At 26.7% G+C, this 27,521-nt stretch overlaps 1 protein-coding gene across 2 annotated transcripts in view; it reads right to left on the reverse strand.

The window, feature by feature from the left end:
* LOC129968186 (BLOC-2 complex member HPS3-like) overlaps positions 1–26,070 on the reverse strand; it is a 61,068-nt gene extending 34,998 nt beyond the window's left edge. The window contains exons 1-10 of one of the 2 annotated variants that reach the window (XM_056082035.1): positions 25,726–26,070; positions 20,012–20,869; positions 15,085–15,422; positions 13,781–13,911; positions 11,764–11,836; positions 9,954–10,120; positions 8,258–8,357; positions 3,508–3,576; positions 3,169–3,265; positions 3,031–3,076 (exon numbers count right to left, since the gene is read on the reverse strand). In XM_056082035.1, coding sequence (XP_055938010.1) covers positions 3,031–3,076; positions 3,169–3,265; positions 3,508–3,576; positions 8,258–8,357; positions 9,954–10,120; positions 11,764–11,836; positions 13,781–13,911; positions 15,085–15,422; positions 20,012–20,869; positions 25,726–25,936 — 2,090 coding nt within the window. In that variant the 5' untranslated portion in view covers positions 25,937–26,070. Of the gene's footprint in view, positions 1–3,030; positions 3,077–3,168; positions 3,266–3,507; positions 3,601–8,257; positions 8,358–9,953; positions 10,121–11,763; positions 11,837–13,780; positions 13,912–15,084; positions 15,423–20,011; positions 20,870–25,725 lie in introns of both variants that reach the window. The other variant, XM_056082033.1, reaches the window with a different exon arrangement.
* Positions 26,071–27,521: the final 1,451 nt, after the last annotated feature.

Genomic DNA, 27,521 nt, shown 5'->3' on the forward strand with positions numbered 1-27,521 from the left:
TGTTTCAGTAGTACTTTGATATTTGTTCTTGCTATTTGCAAAGAGCGTTTGGTTTTTCATTTTCTCCCATAAATAATCTTTACTGATTGGAAATCCCACATCAACAACACTGTTGCCAGGAAAAAATATGATTGTCCCTTTTAATAAAGATATGGCATCACTGCAAGGTATTAATTTGACAGCCGGCAGAATTAAAGTTCATTCGCACTCAGTTGTTTGAAAGGTGAAAACCGATCACTCTGAAAGTTTCATTGGGGTTGTTAGTACCAACATTCATCAGCTTATCACTTCTTCTTATCATAAAAAAAATTCCAAAAAGTCGTCAAGACCCTTCAAAGAAAGCTACCCTGGGTTGCTGTTATAATTATTTTGGAGGCAAAAGGCTTAAGATGAAGAGAAATGATAACGCGAAATGGTCGATTGTGCACACACTTGGTATGAGTGACGCAATTTGCACTGATTTTTTAGATATTTTTACGCCTTGCCTTTTTCCTGAAATCCCCAATTTTTTGGTTCAGTTGCCACCTTGTAATTTTAAAAATTGTAATTTGTAATAAAAAATAACTTATAACATCAGCATATTAAAAAATACCTAAACTTAAAAATAACAATTTAAATTAATATCCTCATTTGAAATCATAACTTTCAAATTGGCAAATGAATAAATATTAATGTATGGTTTGAAAATGAAAACTTGTTTGAATTTCTCACAACAATAAAACTGTTAATAAATTATATATAAAATAGATTTTGAAAAATGTATCAGAATCACAAAAAAAAAAAAAAAAAAAAAATAAATAAATAAAAAATGTATAGAAAGGAAATTGGTTTGCATTAAAGTGCACTAAAGTTTTAAGATGGTGTATTTTTCCAATTTTAAAACCATCTTCCAAAACCTATGCTTTCAGAATATAAAGAGAAGAATATTAAAACAGGGTTATCACTCTCAAATCTACTCACTGGAATATCTCGAGAAAAAAAATTCAGCTGTTTTCCCTGTAGATATAGTTAAAGTACAAGGAAATGTGCAAATAGTACTCACATCAGTTATAATGGGATATGGTTTTAAGGCATGGGAAAAGGAAGCAATTCAAAATAGCATATTAAAAGAAGGTTTATATTTACATATTGAACAAAAAACAGTCTTATCTTTATTTATTATCCAGAATTTAGAAGACAAAATTTAAGTATTAAAGGGAGATATATTACCTCTCATGCTCTTTAACTGTAAGTCAAATCAACTTATAGACTCCAGTAAAATACGATACAAATCATTAAATAATTATTTAACAAAAACATTACAAAGCAAGATAACTTATTTTTGCAATTTCAAGTATTTGGGCATCGATTTCTGCAGATTCTTTCAGCTATTTGTGTCATGGAGCTAATGGAACAAATCCGTAACAAATAAGGTACATTTCTGTCTCTTTAAAGAACATTTTTTAGTTATTTCATTTTCAGCAAAAATATTTCTGACATATCACTAAATGCATTAAAGGACAAATGTGATATAACAAGTTTTAATGCCCATAGAAACATAGCTTTAAATATTGTTCTTGAACTAAAAAGTTCGAAATCTATTTATTTTTTAACATTAAATTAAACGTTATTGTATTTGACATCTTATCTTTTCCTGTATTCCTTTAAGATACTAAGTCCAACAACAATGAAGACTGAACTGACACACAGTCTTGTATGTCTTCCTCTTTTATCATAACTAATAAGTGCCTGTTTTCCTATATTACTTAGGCTCATTATCTTTTTACACAGTGAGCCATACACAGTAAATGGATCTTGTAGAACTTCTTGAACCCATTCAACAAAATCAGGATTGATTTTTTTTACCCGTCGTTTTAATTATCATTTTATCAATTTGTATTAAGTCCAGATTTTGAGCAGCTCATTGTTTAAAAAAATTCTCTAATCTACTTTCAATAAGCTTACAGTGTCTCAAATAATAAACGAACCATTCAATAAACTCAAGCATGGTTGAGTAAACACCACCACGCTGCTTCTGCAGATTTAACGTAGCTGATCCCGCAAGAGAAATGTATTCTATTCTTTCACGCAATTACAGAAGTCTTGCTCATGCTCATTGCTGCCATTTGGTAATCTCATTGAAAAGGATCAAATGTCTTGCAAATCGAAATGAGAATTACCTATACAGAGTGAAGGGGTGAGTTTCTACAGTACACAACAGTGAATGGTATTGTTTCGTTGTTAGAAGCCATGACTATGATCTTTTATTCTTGCAATATTCAGATATTGCCATTTTTTAGATAGGGAAAAAAAAATAATAAGGAACTTAAGATTCTCTGCGTTTTCCCTTTTCTCCAGGCGACATGGCACACATGATCAAAACAGGCTTAACTTTTAATTAACTGAAAATGTAATTAACCACTTTGGATCTTTGGATTTTGAAAAGGAAATACCTACCTTTCTTTTTGACTTGCAATTGTGCCCAATTTCATCAAAATTAAAAGGATTTCTTTTGAGGAGTATACATACAGAAACACTCTGTTTTATAATATATATATCGAAATTTGGGTTTTACAAGATTGAGCAGTCCTTAATAAAATTTCAAAACATACAACAATTTGAAATAAGAAAATCTGGATCTAAAAATAAAAAATTTTTTAAACTTAAAAATGGAAATAAAAGATTAATTTTTTAAAATTTAGTAGCTTAGAAAAAGGTAGTAATTTTTAAAATAATAATATTAATTACCAAATTAATAACTTTAACAAATAAATAGTAGTAAGCATTAGTTTCAACATAAAAATTGTACATGAAATTTCTGTATTAATGTGAAAACTGGTTTAATTAATCAATGTTCATGTGAAATCTTTTTTAACAATCTCAAAACAATCAAACAATTTTTCAAAACAATCAAAACAATTTTTTAGAATTTTTAGTTTTTACTACAAATTATCTAAACAAGCACTTTTATATCTTAATAACTTTGAATAATAAGTGATATTTCAATATTCTGTTAATAAGAAATTAAAAGAATAAGAAAAATGCACGTACTGTCGTTTGTTAGTAAGTCTTCGCTTCAGAATCAAAATGGCTTTTTCTGTTCAAATAAAAGACACACATAAAAGATTATTATAAAAGGAGATAATCACATTAAAAAATTAAATAATAAATTATATGTATTCATCTTACCAAGCTTATAACTATCAAAATTTGAGCACAAAATGACTTTCCACAACATTTCAGGAGCTTCTTCAGAATATGCAGATAAAATCAAATCAGCAGTACTCTGAAAAATATTTTCATTTTGCCCAAAATAATTACAAAATGATAAAGATAACTTTTCATTACAGTGTCATTATTAAAAAATTTTATAGTGATGCACTGATAGGAAATAATTTATTTTAACAGAGTAAAAGTAAATTTTAAAAAATCAAAATAGTAGATACAGCCAATGTCTCCACTTACTTAAATGTTTATAAACCCACAAAAAATATTTTATATAATGATAATAAAAAATAATATACATACTTGAGATAAAGTAAGAACAGTTGATGGCTTTTCATCAAAGAGAAGTGAATCCATATAAAATACCAAACACTGAAAAATGTTGGTCAATTTTAGCTGTAAAATTGGAAGCCCATTTTTAAAAGAGAATTTAAACCATTATTTTTTAATTAATAGTTTTAAAACTATCCAATCATTTAATTTAGCATGATATTAAAAGGCAATGTAAATTTTTAAAAAGTAAACATAAGGAATTTTAATAAATATGAGAATAACACCATTCATGCATCTGTTTTTCATTGTAAAATCATTTGAAACTCACAAAGCAAAAATGAAACAGATTATTAATACTTTTAGTTAAATTGACTTATCCATTTTGATTGCTTTATAAAATTCCAATAAATAAAAGTTAAAGACACAAAAGGAATTACAAATAAATCAAATTATCTCTCTTTAACTGGGTGTGTAGTGAGAAACTGCTGAAAAAATTAAGTACATTAAGCACTTTTTAAGCATCTTAGCCAAAAAAAAGTAAGCAGTTCATTATAAGCAGAACCAATTATATTGTTTTGAATTTCATCATAATAAAAATCATTGTTATAAATTGTGTTCAAAACTACTTTTTCAAAAATTACTAAAAAAAGAAAAGAAAAATGCATTTATTCCAATAAAATTTTTATCATTAAATAATTATTTTTTAAGCCTTCAAAAATAATTTAAAATAATTTTTGTTTTTATTTTTTAATTAGACTTCAAATTAAAATTTTGAAAAATCCATTCTGATTAGACTAATATCTAAAAAATAACTCCAGAAATTTCATGCTCCTAACTCGGTTGCTCTGTTCAATCAGAACTAGGGTTTATACAAAAACCGGTTTTCGAATTCGATATTTCCAAAAACGGTTTTAGCCAATTTTCGAATTTTTGTAAAAAAAAAAAAAGAATATGGAAAAATAAAATATTTTTCCCTATTCTATTTTTTTTAAATTTTATTTTCATTTATATAAAATAACAAAAAAAGAAATCAATATCAAAGTCAAAATATAAAAAGCAAAATTAAAGATTACATATACATATTACTTACACAAAATAACGAAAACTCAAACAAAAATTTCAAATAATATTTATTTTATTTTTTCTAATTTTAATTTTTCCTAAGAAAATAGGATTTTAAAAAACATAAAATATCCACTGAACAGTGGCTTGTTCTTATTTTGGACACAATATTGCCTGAAATTGAAAATACTCGTTCACTAGTTACTGAGTTTAGCATCAAATTACAAATCTAAGTTTTTTGTTCTTTTATTCGGTTGTTCAAATAATGAAAATTCAGCTTTCAGTGTCTTTGGATTTGTAAGTTTTTCTTCAGGGTCTTCAAAAAACTAAACAATTATATTATTTCCGACAGTTATTTTATGAACTGCTTTCAAATGATTATGTAGATGGCTCGTAGATGATCCTTTGCAGCTGAAAATTTTATTACAATGATTTCAGATTGCCTTGTCTATCCCGAACTTTTTGAAACTATCCCAAACTTCCGACTTACTCATTTTTATCTAAAAATGAAATTAAAGTTATTGAATAAATATTTTTGACGTTTATTTTACAATTTTATTGTATTAACTATTAATATTAATGCAATTTAAAATAATCTAATCTACCCATTTTCTAGGAATTTTGAAAAATAAACAAACACACTTCTTAATCTAATTCCGATGCTTGCTAAAGACATAATTTATGTTAAAACTTTGCGAAAGAAAATATGGAATATTTTAACACCCTCTGTTTTATTTAAAATTCCATTAAACAGAAGCCAGAACTTCTTATTTTACACTAATGTTTCATAGAAGAAATTTATATAATAAAATTTAAATTTTAAAATGTAAAATAAAAAATATAAACATAAAAATTAAACATACTTAATACATACATTATTTTTACCAAATATAACAAATTTATATTTTTGTTTCCAGTTTTCATCTTCACAATATTAAGCAAAACCTGTCGTGACTCGAGACGGATCGGTTTCTGAGACCACATTTCAACAATTCCATTTCATTAAGGTGTGAGATGCGGAACGATGAACACATTTGATCTTGGATCACATTGGATTTCTCGCATTAGATACTTTTTTAGTTCTAATTTTTCACGTGTGTGTGAGTGTTATGTCATTTCTGACAGCATTTTATTTTAACTGGATATTTCGTATTGATATGGCTAGTAGAAGTGGTGTAAAAAAGCTTTCAGGAGTGGTACGATGAAAATTTTATTTGACATCATTAAATACTGTGATCAAGAAGCAGAAAACGGGTAATTATTTATTCCTTTCACACATTCTTCTAAACGAGCCAGTCAAATTGCTGAAGTTTCTATTAGCACCGACTTAATACCGATAGACAAAACATCCGACGTGAAGCAAGAGCTTTATCAAACTTTTGTTTCACCTAGAAAAAAAAGTGAAAAGGGATGTTCATGAAAAACATAAATTGATGAATTCGAGGCGTAACTGTGCAGTGCACAAGCACTGGCCAACGCAACTTGCAACGTTGAAAAAATGTGTTTGCTGCCCGTTGCATAGAATTAATAGCAAATAAAAAAAGTTCAAAATTGATTTTTACATAATAATATGAATTCTTAAAGCCGGTTTTCTTAATTTAAAAACCGGTTTTCGAATGTGACAAATTTGGTTTGAAAACCGTCAAACCCTAATCAGAACAAACTTTCATAGATAAAGAAAGATTTCATTGGGAAAAAAATCCAATAAGTTATAAAATGAAAAAAAGCAATAATCATTATAGAATGATAGAATCTGGTCCATGAAAAATAAAAGTTTTGAATATAAAATTATTCGATAAACTGCTTGAAAATTTTAATTAAGTTTACATTTAAATCAAAAGCAGCATTCTTTTTTCTCTTATCATGATTTTAACATGGGTAAAATAACATGACTCAATGGATCAAAGAAGCAATTATATTGTTTTGAATTTCGTTATAATAAAATTGTCATTACAAATTAGATAAAAAAAAAATTGAAGAGGGAAAATGCATTCATTCCAACTAAATTGGTTTCACTGAAAAGCTAATTTTTAAAACTTTTAAAACAATATAAAAATAATTTTTGTGCAATGATGCTTTGATATTACGGTAACAAAGCGTTAAAATTCTGTTATTATTTTTTTTAATTAAACATCTAAAATTTAAAAATATTCGGTCTTAGTAGGCCTCTAATACCCAAGAAGTAACTTTTCAAATTTCATGTTCCTAACTTCAATGGTTTGTGTTGTGCACTGCTATCTCAATTAGGTCAAACCTTTATATGTAAAAAGAAATTTCATTAAGGGAAAAAATTCTGTAAGAATTATAAAAAATTGTTGTAAAATTATAGTAACTAAACTCTTAGGAATAAAAGTTTTGAAAAACTTTTTTTCATTTGTTAAAAATTTTAAGTATCAGAACTTAGTTTTTTTTTTTTTTCTTCTTCTTCTTTTTTTCTTTCTTCCTCTAGGTAAAAGAGTCGAGAAAATTGTTGAGATAGGCCCAACAAATAATAATTTTCAAATGGATGGGGTCATTTAAAACTTACACCAGGAAAGAAATCATGTTCATTGAAAACTTATGGCTTCAAGTTAAAATCTCATCATACAAGATTTTACGTGCTTGACTAACACACTACAATCAGTTGCATTTCAGTATGATCAATAAAAACAATCTAATAAGCAGTTTAATGGATTGTCTCTAAAACAGCATATTAAAGAGAACGATGATCAAATGTGTAATATACTAAAGAAGCTTCACAGCAAGTATTTCTACAGCAGCTTCTATCATATTCGATATATCTCTTTGACACCCCAAATTCCTACAACTGAATTTTTGATTTCTGTTGATCGGACCAATCTGCGCATTCTACTTTAACAACACATAAAAGGTGAAACATAATTTACTAGGTATAACTGAAATAAATTCTTCAGCATTTCAAACATTAAAAATTTTTTTAGTGTTTGAAAAAAAAAAAAAAAAAATCGAACGTTTTTTGAGCTGCCACACGTGTGGTGCAGTATATATTTTGTAGTTCACCCTTCTGGATAAGGTATTTCAGTGAAGGGCAATGCACACTTTTGAAGAAAGACTGGGCAGAAGGGAAGTTTCATGAGCATTAATTAATATGTGTTGGAACTCCTGAATCTATTTAACCCTGGATTCCTTGTCCAAATTCTTTTCTTTCTTGATACATCTAATAAATAAGATTTTACGATTATCTTTCAAATTATCATATTCAACATGTGAGGAAACAAAACGAATAATATTTATGCACTTATCTAGAAAACTAAACACTTTTAAGGTGCTTAAAAATGGTTTTCAAATTTCAGCACTTTTCATAACACTAAGCACCCTATTTCATTTGTTTTTATTAAGAAAACAAATTGATTTCAAACATATTTAGAAGAACAAGTAATATTAAAATTCCAGCTTATTTAAATAAACATCAATATTACTTTCTGAATAAATTAATATGAAAATTGACAAAATGTAATACAGATTAAATAGAAAAGTAAAAATGTAATAAAATTTTTTATATAAGCATAATAATCTTTTAAATAAATCAATAAAGTAAAAAATTTTATTAAGTCTATTCCTTATGAATAGAACTTTGCTTTATAGTAAAAAATTATGAGGAAAATCCAAGATTGTTATATCTTTCCAAGGGTAATTTTGAATAAAAAACATATAAAATAAGTTCAATTTTAAATGAAAAATATATATAGCTAAGTCATACCTGATGACGAAATTCCAAAATTCTTTTAATAATGTTTTCTGCAGAAAGTTGAGATAAATGATAATATGGAATGGAAAATAACTTTTGTGTTGATTCATTGCTTAAAATAAAAAAAAAAAAGCAACATAAGGGATAAGAAACAGAAATGTTATATTTTTAAAGGAATAAATTTCAAATTAACTTCATAAAATTTTACAAATCATTGGCTAGTAATATTCACTTAAATTATAAAACAACAAATATATAGAATTATAAACCTGGCAAAGAAAAAAATATATACTTTTAAATAATCTTACAAATACATTTTATTCTCAATAAGAATGCTGAAGTATTTGAATAGATTTCATCTACATAAGAGAAGATATAAACAGACAAAATTAACATTTGATCATAATTAATTTTAAAAACACAGTAAAAGGAGTTAGATACATGTGTATAAAATTATACTTTAACTGGAATAATTTTCTAATCATATTTTTTTAGCTATTGCTTATCCTTTAATATTTTTTAAAAATATAAATCTCGTTAACAAGATATTAAAATTATAACTTTAAGATAATCCTTCAAGCTAACCAATATATTTCTATTTGAATTCATTAAAATTATTTTTCCAAATATTTTGATAAATGCATATAAATATGGAAGCTGAAATAACAAATAGAATGACAAAACATGACATCCATCTATATTTTTTAGTGAAGTGATCCTTTTGGATATCAGTATTTCAATTTAATTACAGTATATTTTTATGTAACTTACAAGATGTCTCAAAAAGTCATTTACAAACTTTGAAAGTAAGTCAGGCATACAAAAATAAATCATTTTTGCTATAGAATGCAGGATCACAAATATAAAGGAGGAGACAGTTAAATAAAAGAAAAGAATGTACCAGATAAAATGCACATAACAGATTTAACAGAATACATTTTAACGAAAGCAAAGCAATCCAACAGCATGAATAGCAATGTAACAAGTTGTATGCTGTATCAAATATATAATGTTGGATAAAATTACAGTATCAACATCAAATTTTTGACATAATTTAAGTAAGAGTGCGTTTGCATACTGTTATTCATGCAACTAAGCTATTGTAAATTTGTATTCCATTAAATTTATGTCAGACATAATCTTTTTATTCATTTATTTCATTGAAAAGAATATCTTGCAGTGTTCTATGTTTGTGGTTGATATCCCAAGAATAATTGCAAAAATGGCCTTTTTTTGTGTGCCTGGATGGCACAGATCATAAAAATGGCGTGCAGTGTGAAACTGTTTAAAAAAAAAAAAAAAAAAAAAATCAAGCTTTTTTTAAGCAAAAAAAAAAAAAAAAACAAGCACTTTTGTACATGCATGTACAAATTGATGATTGTTTTACAATCATCATTTACATAAATACAATTTAAACAATCTTCTTAAACAGCAGTAGAATTCACATAATTCCGCTTTCAATACTTAAAGAACTAAACATTAAAAAAAATTCAATTTCAAATATCTGTCATAACAAATTTTAAAACAAATATTAAAATACTGTTTTTTTTTTTTTTTTTTTTTTTTAAAGTTAGATTTGAAAACACTCCTTAAGAGATTTTACAAAATAGACAGAAACTCAAATTAAATAAATCAAATTTAAATAAAAATCAAATTTAAAAAAATTATGAAACTCAAATTTAAATTAAATTAAATTACATAAACTTACCATAAGAAATAATCTGCTAACATTAAACATGATTTTCTATATAAAGTTTCGACTTCTTTATCATAGTTTTCGAAGAAAATTTCAGTACGTAGAATCACATGTGCCTCACTTAAAAGATGATAATAAGTGTTAGGACTAGCAGATTTCTGACATTCAGCAACTTCCATCTGTAAAAGGAGAATATATAAATTATATAAAAGGATATTAAAACAAACGCAAAAAGAAAATTCCAAATATTTTAATAATAAGGATCTAAAAGAAAATCCATGCATCTTTATATTTCATTATAATTATTAACCTAAAATATATAACAAACAGGAAAAGGTACAAAAAAATTAGATTTAACAATAATACCATATTCTTGAATATTTAATTCTGTAATGATAGTTCAATTGATCTGATTTAAGATGATAAAGTTATTTTATTATTAAAAGGTTAAACAATATAAGATTTATACTTGTACATCTAAAATTTATAAGAATTGTTAAAATTATTTTAAGATAATGAACTAATATGCCACAAAAGTGAAATTTTATAGGGGAAAAAAAACTCTTGAAATAATAAAAATAATTCTTTTATATTCAAAAAAGTTAATAAAATAATATAAAAAATAAATTCCATAAAACATTTTTTAACACAAACTTTTATACATATAATACAAAGTAGATTTATTAAAATTATATTATTTTTTATTTTTTTTTAAATATTAACTTAAAATTCATTAGTATAAATACTATGCAATTTTATAATAAATTTCTTTTCCCAAATTTATTACTAGATGATACCCTTATATGAATCATTTAATTAAAAAATGATTATCTGACAATAAAGTTCAGAAAATATTAAAATGTTGCACTGTACTGAGAAATCAGTAAAGTACAAAATTTCAAACCTCTAGCACTTCAAAAAGTGAGAGAAGTATAAAATACAACATTTTACAAACATGAAAAAGGCAAATTAAATAAAAATATGCAAAAATTCCCCATAGTTTTCAACAAAAGAAATTACTTGATGTTTACTGCTTTCATCTCTTTCAAGTCTGATAGCAATCTATAGGATGAATCGATGATTGGAAAGACTAAATATCTAAGCCCTAAACATGATAAAGAGAGGCAGTCATTTATATATTCTTCCAGAATTAAGGACAAAATAAATATATTTATTCATAGATTTGATTAAGGATAGAACAGGGAATGAAATGAAATTATTTGTTTTTCTTATTGCTATCTTTGGGATTTTGAGTGCAGGAAACAAATAATTAGAGCAACCAGTAAACAAGAAAAGAAGTGAATAAACAATAAAATCTTTAATTTTCAATACAAATGGCAAATTGAAGTAATAATTTATATACATGGTAATATTACTATTGATTGCCCAAATAATTTATAATACATGGTAAAATCAAAATTAATATAATTTATCAACCTCGCTTAATTAGTATAGTAAATTTATCACCTATTTCACCTAAATTTAAATGTTTGCTTAATTTGAAAAGCAACAGAAAGTTATAATCATTCTAGTGCTATTATGGATCTTAATTATTAATTAATATTTTAAGCTGGTATTCAGCAATTATTAGAATTGTTAATAAAACTCTGAACATTATGATTAAATTAGGAACTCAGACCAATCGCATATACTAATTGTTTATGATTTGGAATATTATAGATAGTTTGACACAAGCCCTGACTAAATATCTAGCTGACTAACTTTAGCAATGTTTTTAATTGTATTTAATCCTAAAAGTTATAAAGACTTTACAAAAAATTTTTTCTTAGATTATGGAATTTAGTAAAATTTTATTTGTTACCAGGTCTGCAAAGACTTGAATAGGAGCAGGTTCTTTTAAGGAATATAAAGTAGATTTGTTGCCTCCATCAGGTCTTCAAAAAGAAAATGCAAATGTTTTAGGAAAGTATATTTGAAATTTTAAGTAAAAAGAAAAATCAATCAATAGACAAAAGTATACTTCCTTATAATAAAAATCAGTTTCGTACAAATCAAACCATATTTTTTCCAGAAATATGGTTGGGGAAAAAAAGGCTACTAAAGTGTTAATATCTCTAGTTATGCATCAAAAAATCAATGCTGAAAATCCATCAAATATCAATTAGTAATTAGCATGTTAGTTCAATAAAAAATTATGGCCAAACAATGGATTTTTTTTCACGTAATATATAAGTTTATCTCGCAATTAAGACTGAACTGCAATCTGAATTAATCGAATAAATACCATAATCCTCAAATGAGCTCCAATGAAGAATAAGACACTCAAGTTATTCTCTCAGATTCCAATTATAACAAAGGGAAAAAGAGTGTTTTAAATGTATATGCGACAGTGCTGTCCTAAGCACCTACTTATTGATTTCAACCCATTTCTATTTAGCCCCTCCCCCACAAAACACTTTTTTTTCATATCAATGATATATTTAGTTTTCTAATAACTAGAGGGTCACACCTCCTCCTCGCCAACTCACTTTGTTCACTTGCCATATAAGAATGCATTTCTTCTGGTAATGATAATATTGATGTATGTGTATGTGTTCAAAATTAGTCAATGTAATAATAATATGGAAATATTCACGAAGATTAATTTAGTCATCGCAATCAACAATGGCGAACTGCATCTTATCACAAAAAATATACCATATAATTTTAAAAGAACAGTTATGTTACAAATTCTCAAAGACAGGATTTTATATTGGCTTCCCCCCCCCACCTCATTTAGCTCATCTCATAACCCAAAAACTTTGATGTCATTTTTCAAATATCACCAATAACATATCAAAGCTGCTTCATTTTAAATAATATTTGTGCAATAAGGATAGAATATCCTGAGTAGTTAGCTATACTACATAAAAGGTAAAGCTAACTGGCAATGTCCCAGTAGTTTGAAAACTTCACTCGGTACATAAAAAATGTTTTTCATCACTGTTTCATTTATTCTAACTGGATGTACTTATAAACAATTCTTCCGTACTTTTATTTGATTTAACTTGTTTGATGTTTTCGATTTATAATTGATATTGTTCAATTTATCGACACTTTTTTTGTATCATCCAGATTTTTTTTTTTAAATTTATTTATTGAGGCAAGCATGTAAACAATTAAAGCATGCAAGCCTTGCCAAAAGAGGATTAACAAATTCCACCTGATTTTGCATATACATAAGCATTATATATATTGAGAGAGAGATTATCTTATTCAAATAAATATAACATCATAAGCTGTTATTTTACAAAAAAAATTTTAAGTCATAAATAAAAATTTTATGAATTTGATTCCAATATTGTTTTTATTTGGCAGTAAATACAAGACATCCAATCACTTTGTTTAAACTTATTGAAAAAGGGTGCTCTTTTGATCATTTTTATGTATTTTAAATCATCAAATGAGATGATTAAAAGAATAGTAAAATAGAAGTCTTTGTTACAGAGTACTTTTGCAATTTTCTCATTTTATTACTCCAAATATGACAAATCCTCCTTATCATTTTCTCCAAAAAGAGTATTAATGTAAAGAATTCCTGAAATTCTTCATCTATTTCTTTTTTAATTAAAATAAAACTGTTATTAATGGTAGAAAATAAATACAGACCAAATTCATTACAAAAATGTATGCCAGTAAACCTTGTGTCTATTTTTGATATTACTAGAAACGAATGCTAAAAACAAAACAATCCTAAATTGTAAAATAAACTAAATACTGATAATTCTAAAAATAGTGAATTTAACTTCTAAAATTATTTCTTAAAAATCAATTAATAAAAATTTGAATAACTACAATAAGTAAAATATTTTTTAAACTCAAAAAGAAAACATACTTACTCAGTATTTGAAACTGAATCCTCAACAGATGAAACGAGAATTAAGTGACAATCTGATTTCACTAAATAATCAACCCCTAAGAAAGGACGCAAGCCTAAGAGACAAACTGCATCATCATATTTTGGCACTATCTGAAAGAGAAAAAAAAATCAATAAAAATAAAGACTAAAAAATATACAGAAAAAGGGAGAATAGTAATTTTGTAAACACTTTTATTTTTTCATATAAAAACTTTCTTTAACATTTTATTTAATTGCTTCAAAATTACAAAAATTGGCATGACATTTTATGCCTTTTATTTTAAGGCACTTGAGAACATTAAACTATTCAAACCCAATTAGTTAAGAATATCTGATGCTTTTTTAAAGGTAAGGGGGAAAGGCATTTTTTTGTACATCATTATATCAAGAAACTTCAGAGAAAACTTCAAATATAACAACCCAAAAGGTGAGCTATAACAGAGCTCCAATAAAATCTTTACATTCAGATTTGGAGTGTGATTTGACACAGTTAGTTATGGCATAAATTCATACACTGAACCACAATCAATAAGAAATTTCACCATGAAGGAAGGGCGATTTCATCAACTTTTCTGAAATTTTCTCACTATCATTTCAATTACATTCTTTGCATCTTTATGTATTGAACTTTTATAACCGATGAATAAATATCGCTTTAATTCGTTTCCCCAGTGTAAATAATTAAAATGTGGACAAAATCGTTCCCACCAGTAGAATTGGACTGAAATTTTCAATCCATAAATAACTCTATTGATACTAACAAGAATTTGATTACATAAACAGTTTACAAAAGTAGTATATTTCTAGTATTATCATGCATATTAAGAGAACCAAGAATGTTCAATTTGCAAGCTAATTACATTTGGAGTAAAATATAAAAAAGTTGTTTTCTAAACTATGTTTCATTCATTAATAACATTTCTTACGAATTTATTAAATACACAAGGCATGTTTTAAGTGAAAGTACACAAACAGAACTCAAAAGTAATAGCCTATAAAAATGAAATTCCATCGCTGATTTTTTAAAAACTCATCTACCAAAGAAATATGGCAGATGAGTTTAAAATGGTAGATGATGGATGAGATGAGACCCCATGTATTCACATAAAAATATTACTTACACAAAACATAAAGGGTTATTCTTCCATTAATGGGCCCCTAAATATTGTAAATCTTCAGTTCTATTCACAATTTTGTTAACAGCGACATTTATTATTAAGATATGCCGGAGTTTGGTCATAGGCCTACTAATAGAAAACTACTCAAATAAATATAATATCTTACATTTCTTTTCTCATGCATCACTTCCAAACCCTGAAAAACTGAATGAGGCAAGTGAACTGTGTAAGTTTCCAGTCCTGTGTCAGTGAGGGCATGAAGTAATGAAGTGTCCAGTACTACACCTTTCAATGCAGAAGTATATGTATAGGTACTAACAAATTGGGTTTCATTGGTAAGATTATATAGAAAACCTTCTTGCGAGGTAGAGAAGAAGCATCCAATAGCTTTGAGAGAAGATGCGGAATTTGGGGAAAGATTTAACCATGGCAATAAAAATGACGAGTTTTCCAACTTAAAGGCAGCAGCATTGAGAGGATCTGCCAATCCATCTTGTAATGTCTCTAGAAATTCAGAAAAAAAAAAGTAAAATATTTTGCTATAGCTGATAAATAAAGTCACAAATATATCATAAATATATTTTTTTTATTTAAATAATTGTATATAATAAATATTTTAAAGGCAATTTTTTTTTTTTAATTTTATAAAGGATAAATTATAAAATCATAGCATGAAAACAAATTTCTATACAGAAAATATTATAAACTTGCCAATCTGGAAAAACTGTTCACATTTACACAACAATTTTATTAATATTTATTCATATTTAATAGATATTAGCACAAATTTTCACTTGAGATATGTAAAGGTAAAAAAAAAAAAAAATCCATTTAATTGACAATATAACAAGATTTGGCGAAACATTTTATAAGAAGATTAGAAAAAAAATTAGAGATCTTAGATAACAACATAAATAAAGACAAAAATGCATTTTATAGTTGTAATAAAAATTGCCCGAATAATTATAATTAGCTAACTATCATAAAAAAAAAAGTTCAACTTTGGTGACTGCACCTTATTTTTAAATCAAGCAACAACAATTTATGATTTAAATTTTATAGAGTAGACTTGCTTAACTGTCAAAGGAGTTTAAAAGTTCATAATTTTATTCTTCATCAATCCATTTATTTTAAATGATTATACCTCTATTTTTTCAGTTTTATTCAAATATTAATATAGACAGTAGCTCAGCACTTTTTACAGAAGACTGCTTTAATTTAAGAATCAAAATAAAATCAAAGCAATTACATTTTAAGACCATAAATTTTACTTACTATTCTAAAAGAAACTTTTAAAATATATTAGGAGCAATAAATTGATATTTAATTTCTTAACTATATAGCTAGCTTCCCATTATGGCTCTGATAAAATGCAAATGCATATCAAATCTCTTTAGTCAAATACAAAAACAATTGTATTCAATTTACCTATCTAAAACTATCCACTGAGATACACTTTTTTTACTGAATGTATTCCAAGAAAATTTTATAAAATTAAATTGTTTAAGTTTTTTCTAAATTATATAAAGAAATTATCTTTTAAAAAACATATTGCTTCCACTTAAATTTAGTGAAAGGGGAGAAAAATGAAAAAGAAAAATTGCATTTTTTTAAAGGTTCTTACCAAAATAATTTTCAGTCTTTTGTTGAGAAAATTAAGGAACGAAAATGTCCTTTGTTTCAAGAAATAGCAAGCTCTTATAAAAGCAAACCAAGTATTAATACTGTTGCCTAATATATATTATATTAGAAAAACTAGCACAGCCTGCATCTTATTACCTATGACATGATCATACAAATTACTGGAATAAATACTGCAATCAGTTCAATTTGCCAGCAAATTGTGCTAATATCTGCAACCTTTAAAATAAATAAATTAAACCATTTTCCATTTTAAAATTAAATAATTGGGGGGAGAGTAATATTTTTTATCAAGTACAATTCAAAATTGAAATCATGCTTACTCTTTTCACATATCCAAAGAAAACATCTTTTGAAAAATTTCTACCAAAAAATAAACCACAAAACTCAATAGAGGTACAGTGATAATAAAATTCAGCGATCTTTTTAAACATTCACATCTCACTTTTTACATAAAAAAAAAGAGAGAAAGATACTTCTGTTTTACTACAGATTTTAAAAACAAAATTAAATAGCTTAGCATTACAACTGCATGCAAAAAACAAATACATTTTTAAATATGACAAATTTTCAATAATATCAATGTTAGTAATGTTTTCCATTATATTGTTAGCACTTCGTATGATACATATATATATCTACTATATTCAGAAAATTAGAATTATTCACAGGCTAGTTTGCAACATGAAGAATGTTAGAGAAGTCAAAATTATAAAATAAAGTTACAAATGATGTGAAAAAATAATATTGATTTTGAATGTTTATTTTTCTTCATGGTACTGATATATATGGAAAGAATGATTGATTATGAAGATATGTTTAATATCTTATAATAATATTAATAAATTTCAATTTAAAACTTATGATGAATTGGCCATAATATGAATATCCAGGTTGAAAATTAATTCTAATGTGTGCTGAACCTTATATTATCATTCTGATGCTACTGGGTGATTTGAAACCAGATACTTAGCTAACAAATCATATTCTACTAAATGCAGATAGATTGTTTTTGCTGTTATGTATCTTAAATAATGTGTCATCTTTCCAAATCAGGGAAAAGTAAAACTTTCCTCAGCAAATCATGTGTGCCTAGTTGGGAAAAAAAAAAAATCTTTGAACTTATCACAAATATATATATGTAATGATATTTTAACTCTAAGTTCAATTTAATTAATTTCCAAGATTTTATCTTAATTTAGCTCATAGTAACTTCATTCTAAAAATATCCTCTGATTTCGTGATCCAATTCCACTTTCTCTACTTAATTCAAGATAAGCTTTATAAAACTGCTGAATCAGCTAAACGCTGATACTTTCACACACTTGGCGTGAAGGGGTAAAAAATGTCCAGCAAGCACATTCTTTCTTAAAACATCCCTGTGTTTCCCTTACATGTGATTGGCATGCGTCAGAAATTCCTGTCTGAATCTTATTAATATATTAGCACTGTAAAGAAATATTTTCCCTATCAAAATCTCAGGTTATATAAGATGAGGGATAATTTATTTCGACCCTTCTTCCCCACTTCGGCTTTTGTACTGTGCTGTGGTGGACGTCTTGTCCGCATCTCTGCTTGTAAATAATTATGATTTCCTGATGGATTAAAAAGAATTTTAAAATGTAAAAAGAATCTTTTCACTGTCTAAAAAACTGCATTCTGCTTCACACAAAATAATGCTTACATATATATAAATAATCAATGAAAAGGTATTTTGATATTCATCCTTCAAGTTAAAGATAATTGTCTGAATAACCTCATGCAAATTGAAAAAGATTAAATTAGAATGTTAAATACAGGAAATTGAATTTCAATTCTTAAGAAATTGAGAAAATAAATTTAAAATTCTCGAAAGTCAGTAAATTATGTTAGAGAAGCCAAATTTGCTTAAAATGGCAACTGCCTGCTCTCTTTGATGATGCACAGAATATTTTTACCACTATTTTTAGAAATACTACAAGCAATATGTGCAAAAATATCATCTAACAAAACATTAAATAAAAAAAAATTCTAAAATAATTTTTTAAATTTAAATTTCAAAATACACTACATCATTTTTGTTTGCAACTTGTTTTGTTACTTGTATTCAAACTTTCATGGCAGTAAGCATGTTGGATTTGCTTGGATAGTGTTGCAGACATATTTCCTTTTATAAGTATAGATAATGTAAAAATAGACATTTTTTTCTTCTAGACAATAGCAACAACGCAGAGTTTTGAAATATAAAGTAAGATAATTTGTTTCAGAACTTAGAAAACTTTTCCTTGACTAAATCAAAAAAAATAATCTGTAATAGATTCAAAGAGTATTTTTGAAATTTAAAACATTTACATAAATTCTAAATAGCAAGTCACAATCTTGAATATCAAAAAAGTGCATTAGTTAGAAAATATTTCTTTTACAAATATATTGTAATAACTTAAAAAGTTTTCATAATTATATATATGCATATATTATCCCACATTACAAAAATATAGAAATAAATGGACAAATTAAAAAAAAAAACTTTTGGAAAACAATATAAATTTTTTAAAAAGATATTAAAAAATTCTTATATTTTCACTAAAATAGTTGAGTGAGATTAAGGTGACCATTTTTTTAAAATCTGAAACCAGGACAACATGAATTTTGACCAGTCACGCCCAGATTTTATAAATTTTTATCAAAAATTCACCCAACGGCCAACCTGTATACCAAAGTAAATAAAAAAGTTTTAGATATCAAAAAATGTTGCGTTTATTTAAACACAAGAAATGTGAAAACTAAAATATGATTTTACAATATAAAAATAAAACATAATAAACATAACATGATAAGCCATACCTAATATAATAACATAATAAAACATACGGAGTTATTTAATTTAGTTTGTTTTTTTATATTTTTCTGAGGAATGAATTGCTTTTAACAAATTTTTGTTTTCCTGTATAATTTCATAGAATTCCATACAGGTTGCATTTAAATTATTTTTGACAATCAACAAGGATTTCAAAGTTTCCACTTTCAATTGGGTTTTCTCGCTAGTCCAGATGTTGTTTAATAAAGAAAAATCCCGTTCGGTCGGTGCAGTAGTTCCTGGCATACAGAGGCAATACTCTACCAATTTGCCAATATTACTGGACACATCATTTTCTTTAAAGGCTTTAAAAATTTCAATCCACCTATCTCGTGGCGGTCCTGCTCATGTGACACCTGACGATATCACATGGAATTATCAGGGTTGCCAGTTTTAATTTTATTATTTTTATTTTATTACTTTTTTTGTTTTAATGTTTTCTAATCTAAAACCAGTACTTTTCGTGTACTGGTTTTGTTTAATGACTAACCAGGACTTATGCCCTGAAAAGCAGTACTGTACTGGTAAAATCAGTACGAATGGTCACCTTAAGTGAGATAAAATAATATAATTGTAGAAAGAATGGTGCACAGAAACAAATATAAGAATATATTACCTGATTTATAAAATGGCACAAACTGGAGACCAGAAAGTTTGAAATTATTTTCTTGAAAAACAAAGTGTCTAAATAGGAGAGTTACAGCAAAAATATTTGAAGGCATTTGTGGATACATTTCAAATGTTTTGGAATTTACTTTCACATCTACTGCACAGCCACGAACAGTCAGAAGAGGTCCATAAAATTCACAAGCATCTTTGCCAGTGAACATTTCATTTTCTTTATCTACTGCATTAAAATGTAAATTAATTGGGAAAGATTTAGGATGAAGTCTGGATTTCAAATGTCCATCCCAGTCTTTATCACTAGATCCATTATTTGTACAGGATTCAAATCTCCATTCCACAAAATGTTCGTCACATTGTTCAGAATCCACATTTAAATCATTGGTAGCTTCCTCTCCATTACCTTCATCATTTTCACAAATAATTTTAAAAACATGCACAGTTTTGTCAGACCTGCATGCAAAGAAACATTCACACACGTCTAATTCTTGGACAATTATTGGAACACTAATATCCAAAAAATGATCAAAATCATTGAATGTTTGCTTTAAAGCAGAATGAACTTTGGTACTGTAACAGAAAACTGATATGATGTCACCTAAGCTAACAGCTAAAACTGATGTTTTATTGCAAGCTGAAATACAAAGAGCAGGCTTGTCCAAAGGCAATTCAACCATTTCCAATGTTTTAATTGGTGAATGAGAATTTTCACTTACAGGAGCACAACCAGCAATACGGACTTTAAGAGGTTGATGATTGGCATCAATCCACCATTTGAAGTAAACACGAACATAAGTAATAAGACTTCTATGCCAAGACACTTTATTTTCAATAGTTGCAACATAGTTTCCTAGAAAAGAAAATTATAAATAATAAGAAAGTCTTTAAAAAACAATTTTTATTGGTAATATACAAAGCAGATTCCTTTTATCTTAATTATTTTCTACTTTTTTGTAGTTAATTAAAAAACTACCTTAAATTTATAATTATTATAAATGTTATGGAATACCGAAATTAATTTTTATTCAAATTCATTAATAAATTTGGTCTTGTACAAGAAATTAAATTTAATATGTTAACTGATAATTAAATCCTGAAGACATGAAAATATTCTTATAATGATATACAAAATGTCAAAATTCTAACACATCAGGAAATGAGAATAAAGAAATGATTAGATAATTCAGTTTTTGTAAATATAAAATAAGTCAAATGCCTTTTAATGCCCAGCTTAATTGAAAGCAAAGATTTTAATAAATTTCTCTTAATTATCTTTTAGAGAATAGCTGTAAAACAAAATTATATAGAAAAAAATTTAAAAGAAAAATTATAGAAAAGACAATAGAAAATCTTTTTTTAAAAAAAGCAAAGGCAGTCACTTGAAAAACTTTTTAAAAAAACTCCTCAGTAAACCTCAAAATTATCTAATGCACTCTCCATTAAAGTTTTACTCTTCTACCCCTAGATAAAGCTGTTCCCATGGCACTGGAAACAAGTAGTAACAAAATATAAATCCGATATCAAAATATAGATAAATCTAGCATTTTAACTGAATCTATCTTACAAATATGCCCCTTTTTCCGATTGACAGAAATCAAACTTTGGCATGGAACTACTGTTATATATAGTGTTACAAATATGTGATGTTGCTTCCCAACAAGGTTAGTTCAATCACTGGAAAGACCATTTTACGATCAGCTCGGATTCGAATTCCTGCGATTCCAGATCTTGGTAAGAAACTTGGCGATGGATTTACAACAAAATATATAAAACTGGAAACTTTCAGAATTTTAGTGATTGAGCCAATAGGAACCGAGATATGCCTATTGTTCCAGAATCTTCTCTGCCCTCCTCCGGGAACTATAAAATGCCGGCAGTCTCAAACCAAAATCAATCGTAGAAAGAATCTAAGTAGAATAATTGGAGCAGTCCAGCGAAGAGCAAGCATTGTATGTAGCTCACATGATAACTGAATTCAACTGTGTGCCAAGTCCTGGTGTTTATTGTGGAGTAAGCAATCCTCGATTGGTTACTCCACAATAAATAATTGGTTACTCAACAATAAACACCAGTTGGCAGTTGGATACAGCTAAAGTGAGGAGATTGTGGAGAATTGCAGGCATTAGGAGTGACCATAGAGTGAATTTATGAAGATTCTCTCCTCCTGCTGAATTCTGTCGGGCAACTTTATGTGCGGCGATTGTTATTGCACCGATTACTACTTGTGGGTTACTGTTTGTTGTAGTGTGCTGCTATATGTTCCCTGTATTCGCTTCCGCTGTTTATTTGTTGGCTGCATCTTAGTGTCTTTGCGTTTAATAAAAGTCATTGCTTGTTACCAAAGGAGTGCTTCTCCATCGACCAACAAATCAAAAAAAGAACCCGCAATTTAGTAACAATAGCTAATTTCATTCATTTAAGTCATTTCATTTACATGCATGCAAAAGGGCAGACCAACAGATAGTCAACCCATCTGATAGTCAAATCTGTGTACTAGATTTTATCTCCCTAGCTCTTTAGGTTTTGTAGTAACCGAATTCAATTATATTTAAGCAACCAAATAGACTTCCTTGATATAGATTTCATTCAAAATTTTATTGAAATCTACAAACTTGGTCTTAAGTCTATATATTTAATTTCATCCATCTAGCTCAAAGACACACAGACAGACAGATGAATAGACAACCAGATATAATGCCAAAAAAGTAATTTTTGAATTCCGTGAAATATGAAATGCGAAAATTCATCAAAATCTCCAGCTTGAATCTTTTTACAATTATTATACCTTTTCTATATTTTACATATGAGGATGTAAAAACTTCAGTTATATATTTTTAAAAAAATAATAATTTTTGTTACAGTAAAATATTTTTTGAAAAATCTTACTTTTGAATTTCTACAAAAATAAATCAAAGGGAAGGGGGTAATTTTTCATAATGATAATACTTTAACTATAAAATCTAGCTAATGGGTTAAATATACTAGTTAAAGTATGTTTAGAAATTCAGCTCTCTCAATTCTCAGAAGTCTTCAGTGATTTTGCACATACACCAAGAGGAATCTATTTTGCTACAATTGTAATGAAATGCAATAAAATGTATCTAAGACCTAGGTCAAGACCTAACAAAAAATTTTGGAAATATACACATTTTACAATGTATCACTCCTTTGTGAAATTAAATCCTCCAAAAGAGCTAGTCTCAGGATCTCGAAACAAATAATGCATACTGAAAAGGGGAGGAAGGAAAAGGAAAAAGCTTCTAGGAAAAGCAAAAAAACAAACAATGGAATGCATTCAGTTTAGTTACAGAAGAGTGAAATGCAACATTAATAGATTAAAGAAAATGGGATAAATATATCAGAATTCAGATTAAAATAAACAAATCTCAATGCCAATTATTAACTTCACATAATGAAGTTATATTTTCTTATTGATTCAAAGATGAGACAAACTATTCCTAGGAACTATCTCTTCTGAGTAGTTATTAACATACTATATACAGAACATAACGCAGTGTTGGAATAAAAAAAGACGAAACTTCATAAAATGATCATTTTTGGCAAACACCAAGAAATTTTTTTTAAAAAAAATGAATGATTTAAAAAAAAAGCTTGGGATATTAAAAATATGGTAGAACTATCTATAATAACAATAAAGATGAATGTGTGCAACACTTTACAGATCAGAATGTCCATCCTACCTTTCTATATATGTTAATAGAAGGAAATGTGCACTTCCAACAGATTTTGAGTTAATGTTTTAATTAAAAAATTTGCTTTTAATATTTAATTTAATTTTCAAATATATTATTGCACAAAAATAAATTTTATAATATTTCAAAATTTTAAAAGTTATTAACCATATATGATAAATAACTTAAGTAATTTAATAGTCATATGAATTTTTACAATTTTTTGAAAATATTTTTAGCTTAATTTCCAAAAATAGATCACATTGTTGCCCTGAAGTTCAAAGCATTTTCATTGTTTCATCATCAGTTTCATAACATGACTTTCTTCCATTATTTAAAGCTAAAGAAGGATTTTCTTTAATATCTATGCAGTTAAAAGACAAATAAAAAATTTGAAGGCACAATACCATAAAATTTAGAAGAAAGATGAATTGGATGTCTGCAAATTTATTAGTGCTCCAGATATCATGGGATTGATCTCAATTAGAAAGAATCATGTATACAATAAATGAAACTTAAGTAAAACCTTTAAAATAACATTATGTTAATATCAGACAATTTGGCAAAATCATGGAATGAAATTATACTGAAGCAATTTATCTGAAGTCAAATATAACCAATATTCTCAGTGAACCAGTTGGTCACCAAAAGCAAGTAATATTACAAAAAAGAAAATAATCAATCTTAGAATGATAAAATTTGATTCTAAAAATGCTGAAATGTGTTTTATCTGTGGAGAAGATAGTCATAATAATATTCGAACTATAATATTCTGGAAAAAAAGAATTAAATGCAGGAGGAAAAAAAATTGACAAAAGATTTCTCATATCATAGTACTCCTTTTACGGTTATTTCATATATGATTAAATTAATTAAGAGTATGATATGCTCTGATACAGGAGAACAATTTCTGATACAATGAATTATTCCAATTAAAAAGAGAGATGTGCTTAAACATTCAATATTTAGAAAACAATTAAAAAATAGACAGTAGTAAACTGGCTCTGTAAAAGAAACATGCTTATTGAAATTATGCAATTTTATCAAATATTATGCTGATTCTTTTGAACTCTATTAAAAAGGCTGATAAATAACTCATAATTGATAAATAACTAAGAAAAATATATGAACTGTCATTATGCCTTTCTATTTTCTCACATTAATTACATAATTGGGTAAATTTGCTTCTTATATTTTGTTTAGTTTAAAAGTAGATACACAATTTCTCAAATATATCCATGAGATATTTTCAGATCATCTTAAAGCTAAAAATAATAGTCAAGGCGTTAGACATTTTATAACATTGGTAATTAATTTAATTCAGATAATAACCATAATATGATTCCCATTTATAGATATATAAATTGATTCTTTTTTTTTTCGGTTTATATTTATTAGTAAATTATATAAGTAACATTTTATTTTTCTTGCTGCCATATACACATACATTTGCTCAATGTAAAGGGTTCAAGTCATTCAGTTTCCAATTAATTTTCAGAGAAAGTGAAGTCGAATTGTTCACTGTCTTCAAAATCATCAATTCCATTCATACTCTTGCTAATATACTGAAGCTGCTAATATCCGAAATCGGCTCGGATATCACAACTGGAGTAGTAAAAACCAGAAAAAAAAAAGTGAACGACTTTTTACATTAACCTTATTTTCTACTCATATGCTGGACCTTAGGATTGCTTCAAATCTTTATTCCATTCGCATGCTCTCTTTTATTTTCATGGTTTACTTTAAGTTAAAACAATAAATTTTTAATTATTATAGAAAAAAGTAATTTAAATGAATTGACATTCTTTTCAAATATTCCGTTATTAATGAACAGTATTTAAATTTCTTTTTAAAAAGTGCTTAAATATCGAAGTTCACCTTTTGATTAATTAGATGACTTACAGTATAACTTATTTTTCTAAGAAAGAAAGAAAGAAAATAATATCTGGAACATCTAATAACCACTGGAAAGAAATTATAAAAAATATATATATACGCACAAGATATTTCTTACCTGATTCACAATAAGTTATTTGTTTAACTATATCTACAGTAGGGAATGAATGCAGAACATTTCCTCTAGCATCTAAATCATGCACATTTACTGCATGTTGAACTGTAGACACCAGAAGTTTATCTTGAGCTCCACAAAACGCTGTAGGTTCATTTTCCGAGAGAAATACATCTTGAGACACGAAATGATGACAAGAAACGACTCGAACCATTTTCAAAAATTTAAAAAGGTACCAATGTATAATTTTTCAAGAATACTTAAACACTAGTAAAGATTTTACTATAACAAAAACACTTTTGCTTTTAAATATATAGCAGACAACATGTCATTACTTCGCAACACTGAATACCGTTACCAAAAAAAAAAAATGTTTGTTTGTTGTTACTTTAGCAGCGCTCACACTTTCTTGTGACAAAATTCGTAACTAAAGTCGTAACAAAATTTGTAACTATTCACATGATAGTGTATCTCAAACATCTGACGCAATTGTTTCATTTCTGGTATAATGTTTTTTACGTTGAAGATTTAATTTTCAGCATTGGAAAACTACTCAGAATTTCATTTAACGATGTTAATCAGCATTTGAAATTTTTTATTGTCATAGCTTGAGAAGAATATAAAAAAATTATGTTTTTATTTCATTGCTTTAGATGTTAAATTAAATCCCAAATCTCAGTTTTTGAAATAACTATAGTTATCACTTTGTTTTGTAGCATTTTTATTGATACATAAACTTGTCTTGTTTAAAAGTAACTGAAGCACTGCTTCAATTACTTGGTTGAAACCTCACTGCTGTCTGAAATGATACATTGCTCTGCAAATTTCTAAAGATGTTTGATTCTTCCTTAACTGGACGGTAGATTTAACTTTGAAAAGGTCCACATAAACTATAAATCTTCTATAAAAGTAAGTTTTGTGTCAAGAAAATTTTCAAATATCTGACACTCTCATTAAGTCACCGTAGCCTTGTAAAGAATTTAATTCAGTTGAATTTCGGTCCCTGTTTAAAGCATTGCGGAACTTATTTTGGAAAGGAATTCGTAAAAAAAACGCTACCTTAACTTCCACAGGAGAAGGAAATCAGATCTTCGCCATACCATAAGTTTGATACCTGGAAATTAAATTTTACACGCCAGGGAGAAGATTTCGATGGTATAATTCGAGATAGAAATTTTGATACTCAGTTTATTCTAATTTAATTTATAATCAGGTGATTAATTCAAACAATAAAATCACTTATAGTCAATTAATTTTAACTATTTAATGAAAATGAAAATAATGAAAAGAAAATAATTCCTTGAATGGTCAACTGTATAATTTCTTTAAAAAAAATTAATGAATAAAACATGCAAAAAAAAATCATAGATCTTCAAGGGAACAATTGAATGTCGATTTTAAATAAAAAATAAATAATATTTTTATCATCTACTTTGATAAAACTTTATCTGCTAAATTATTTATAGACAAGAAACAAAGTTTTTAAAACTATAAATTTCAGCAAACTCCATTAATTTAGAACAAAATCTTTCAATGATGAGAAATTAATATTTTTGATTATACCAATAATTATATGTATGATTTGAATACTTGTTTTGTATTCAAATGACTCTTTAAAAAGAAACATCAAAAATTTTCATTTATAAACTACCGATTGTTGCAATATTTATTATGAAATAGCGTAGAAAATGAAGGTAAGTATATGAAAGTGTAACCTGCAAGATATTTTAAAATTCTCCAAATAAATAAATACTTCAAGAAATTTTATTTACTTAGTCTTATAATACTTAGTCTTTATT

This window comes from Argiope bruennichi, chromosome 5 (genome assembly GCF_947563725.1).
Source record: "Argiope bruennichi chromosome 5, qqArgBrue1.1, whole genome shotgun sequence".
NCBI classification, from domain to species: domain Eukaryota; kingdom Metazoa; phylum Arthropoda; class Arachnida; order Araneae; family Araneidae; genus Argiope; species Argiope bruennichi.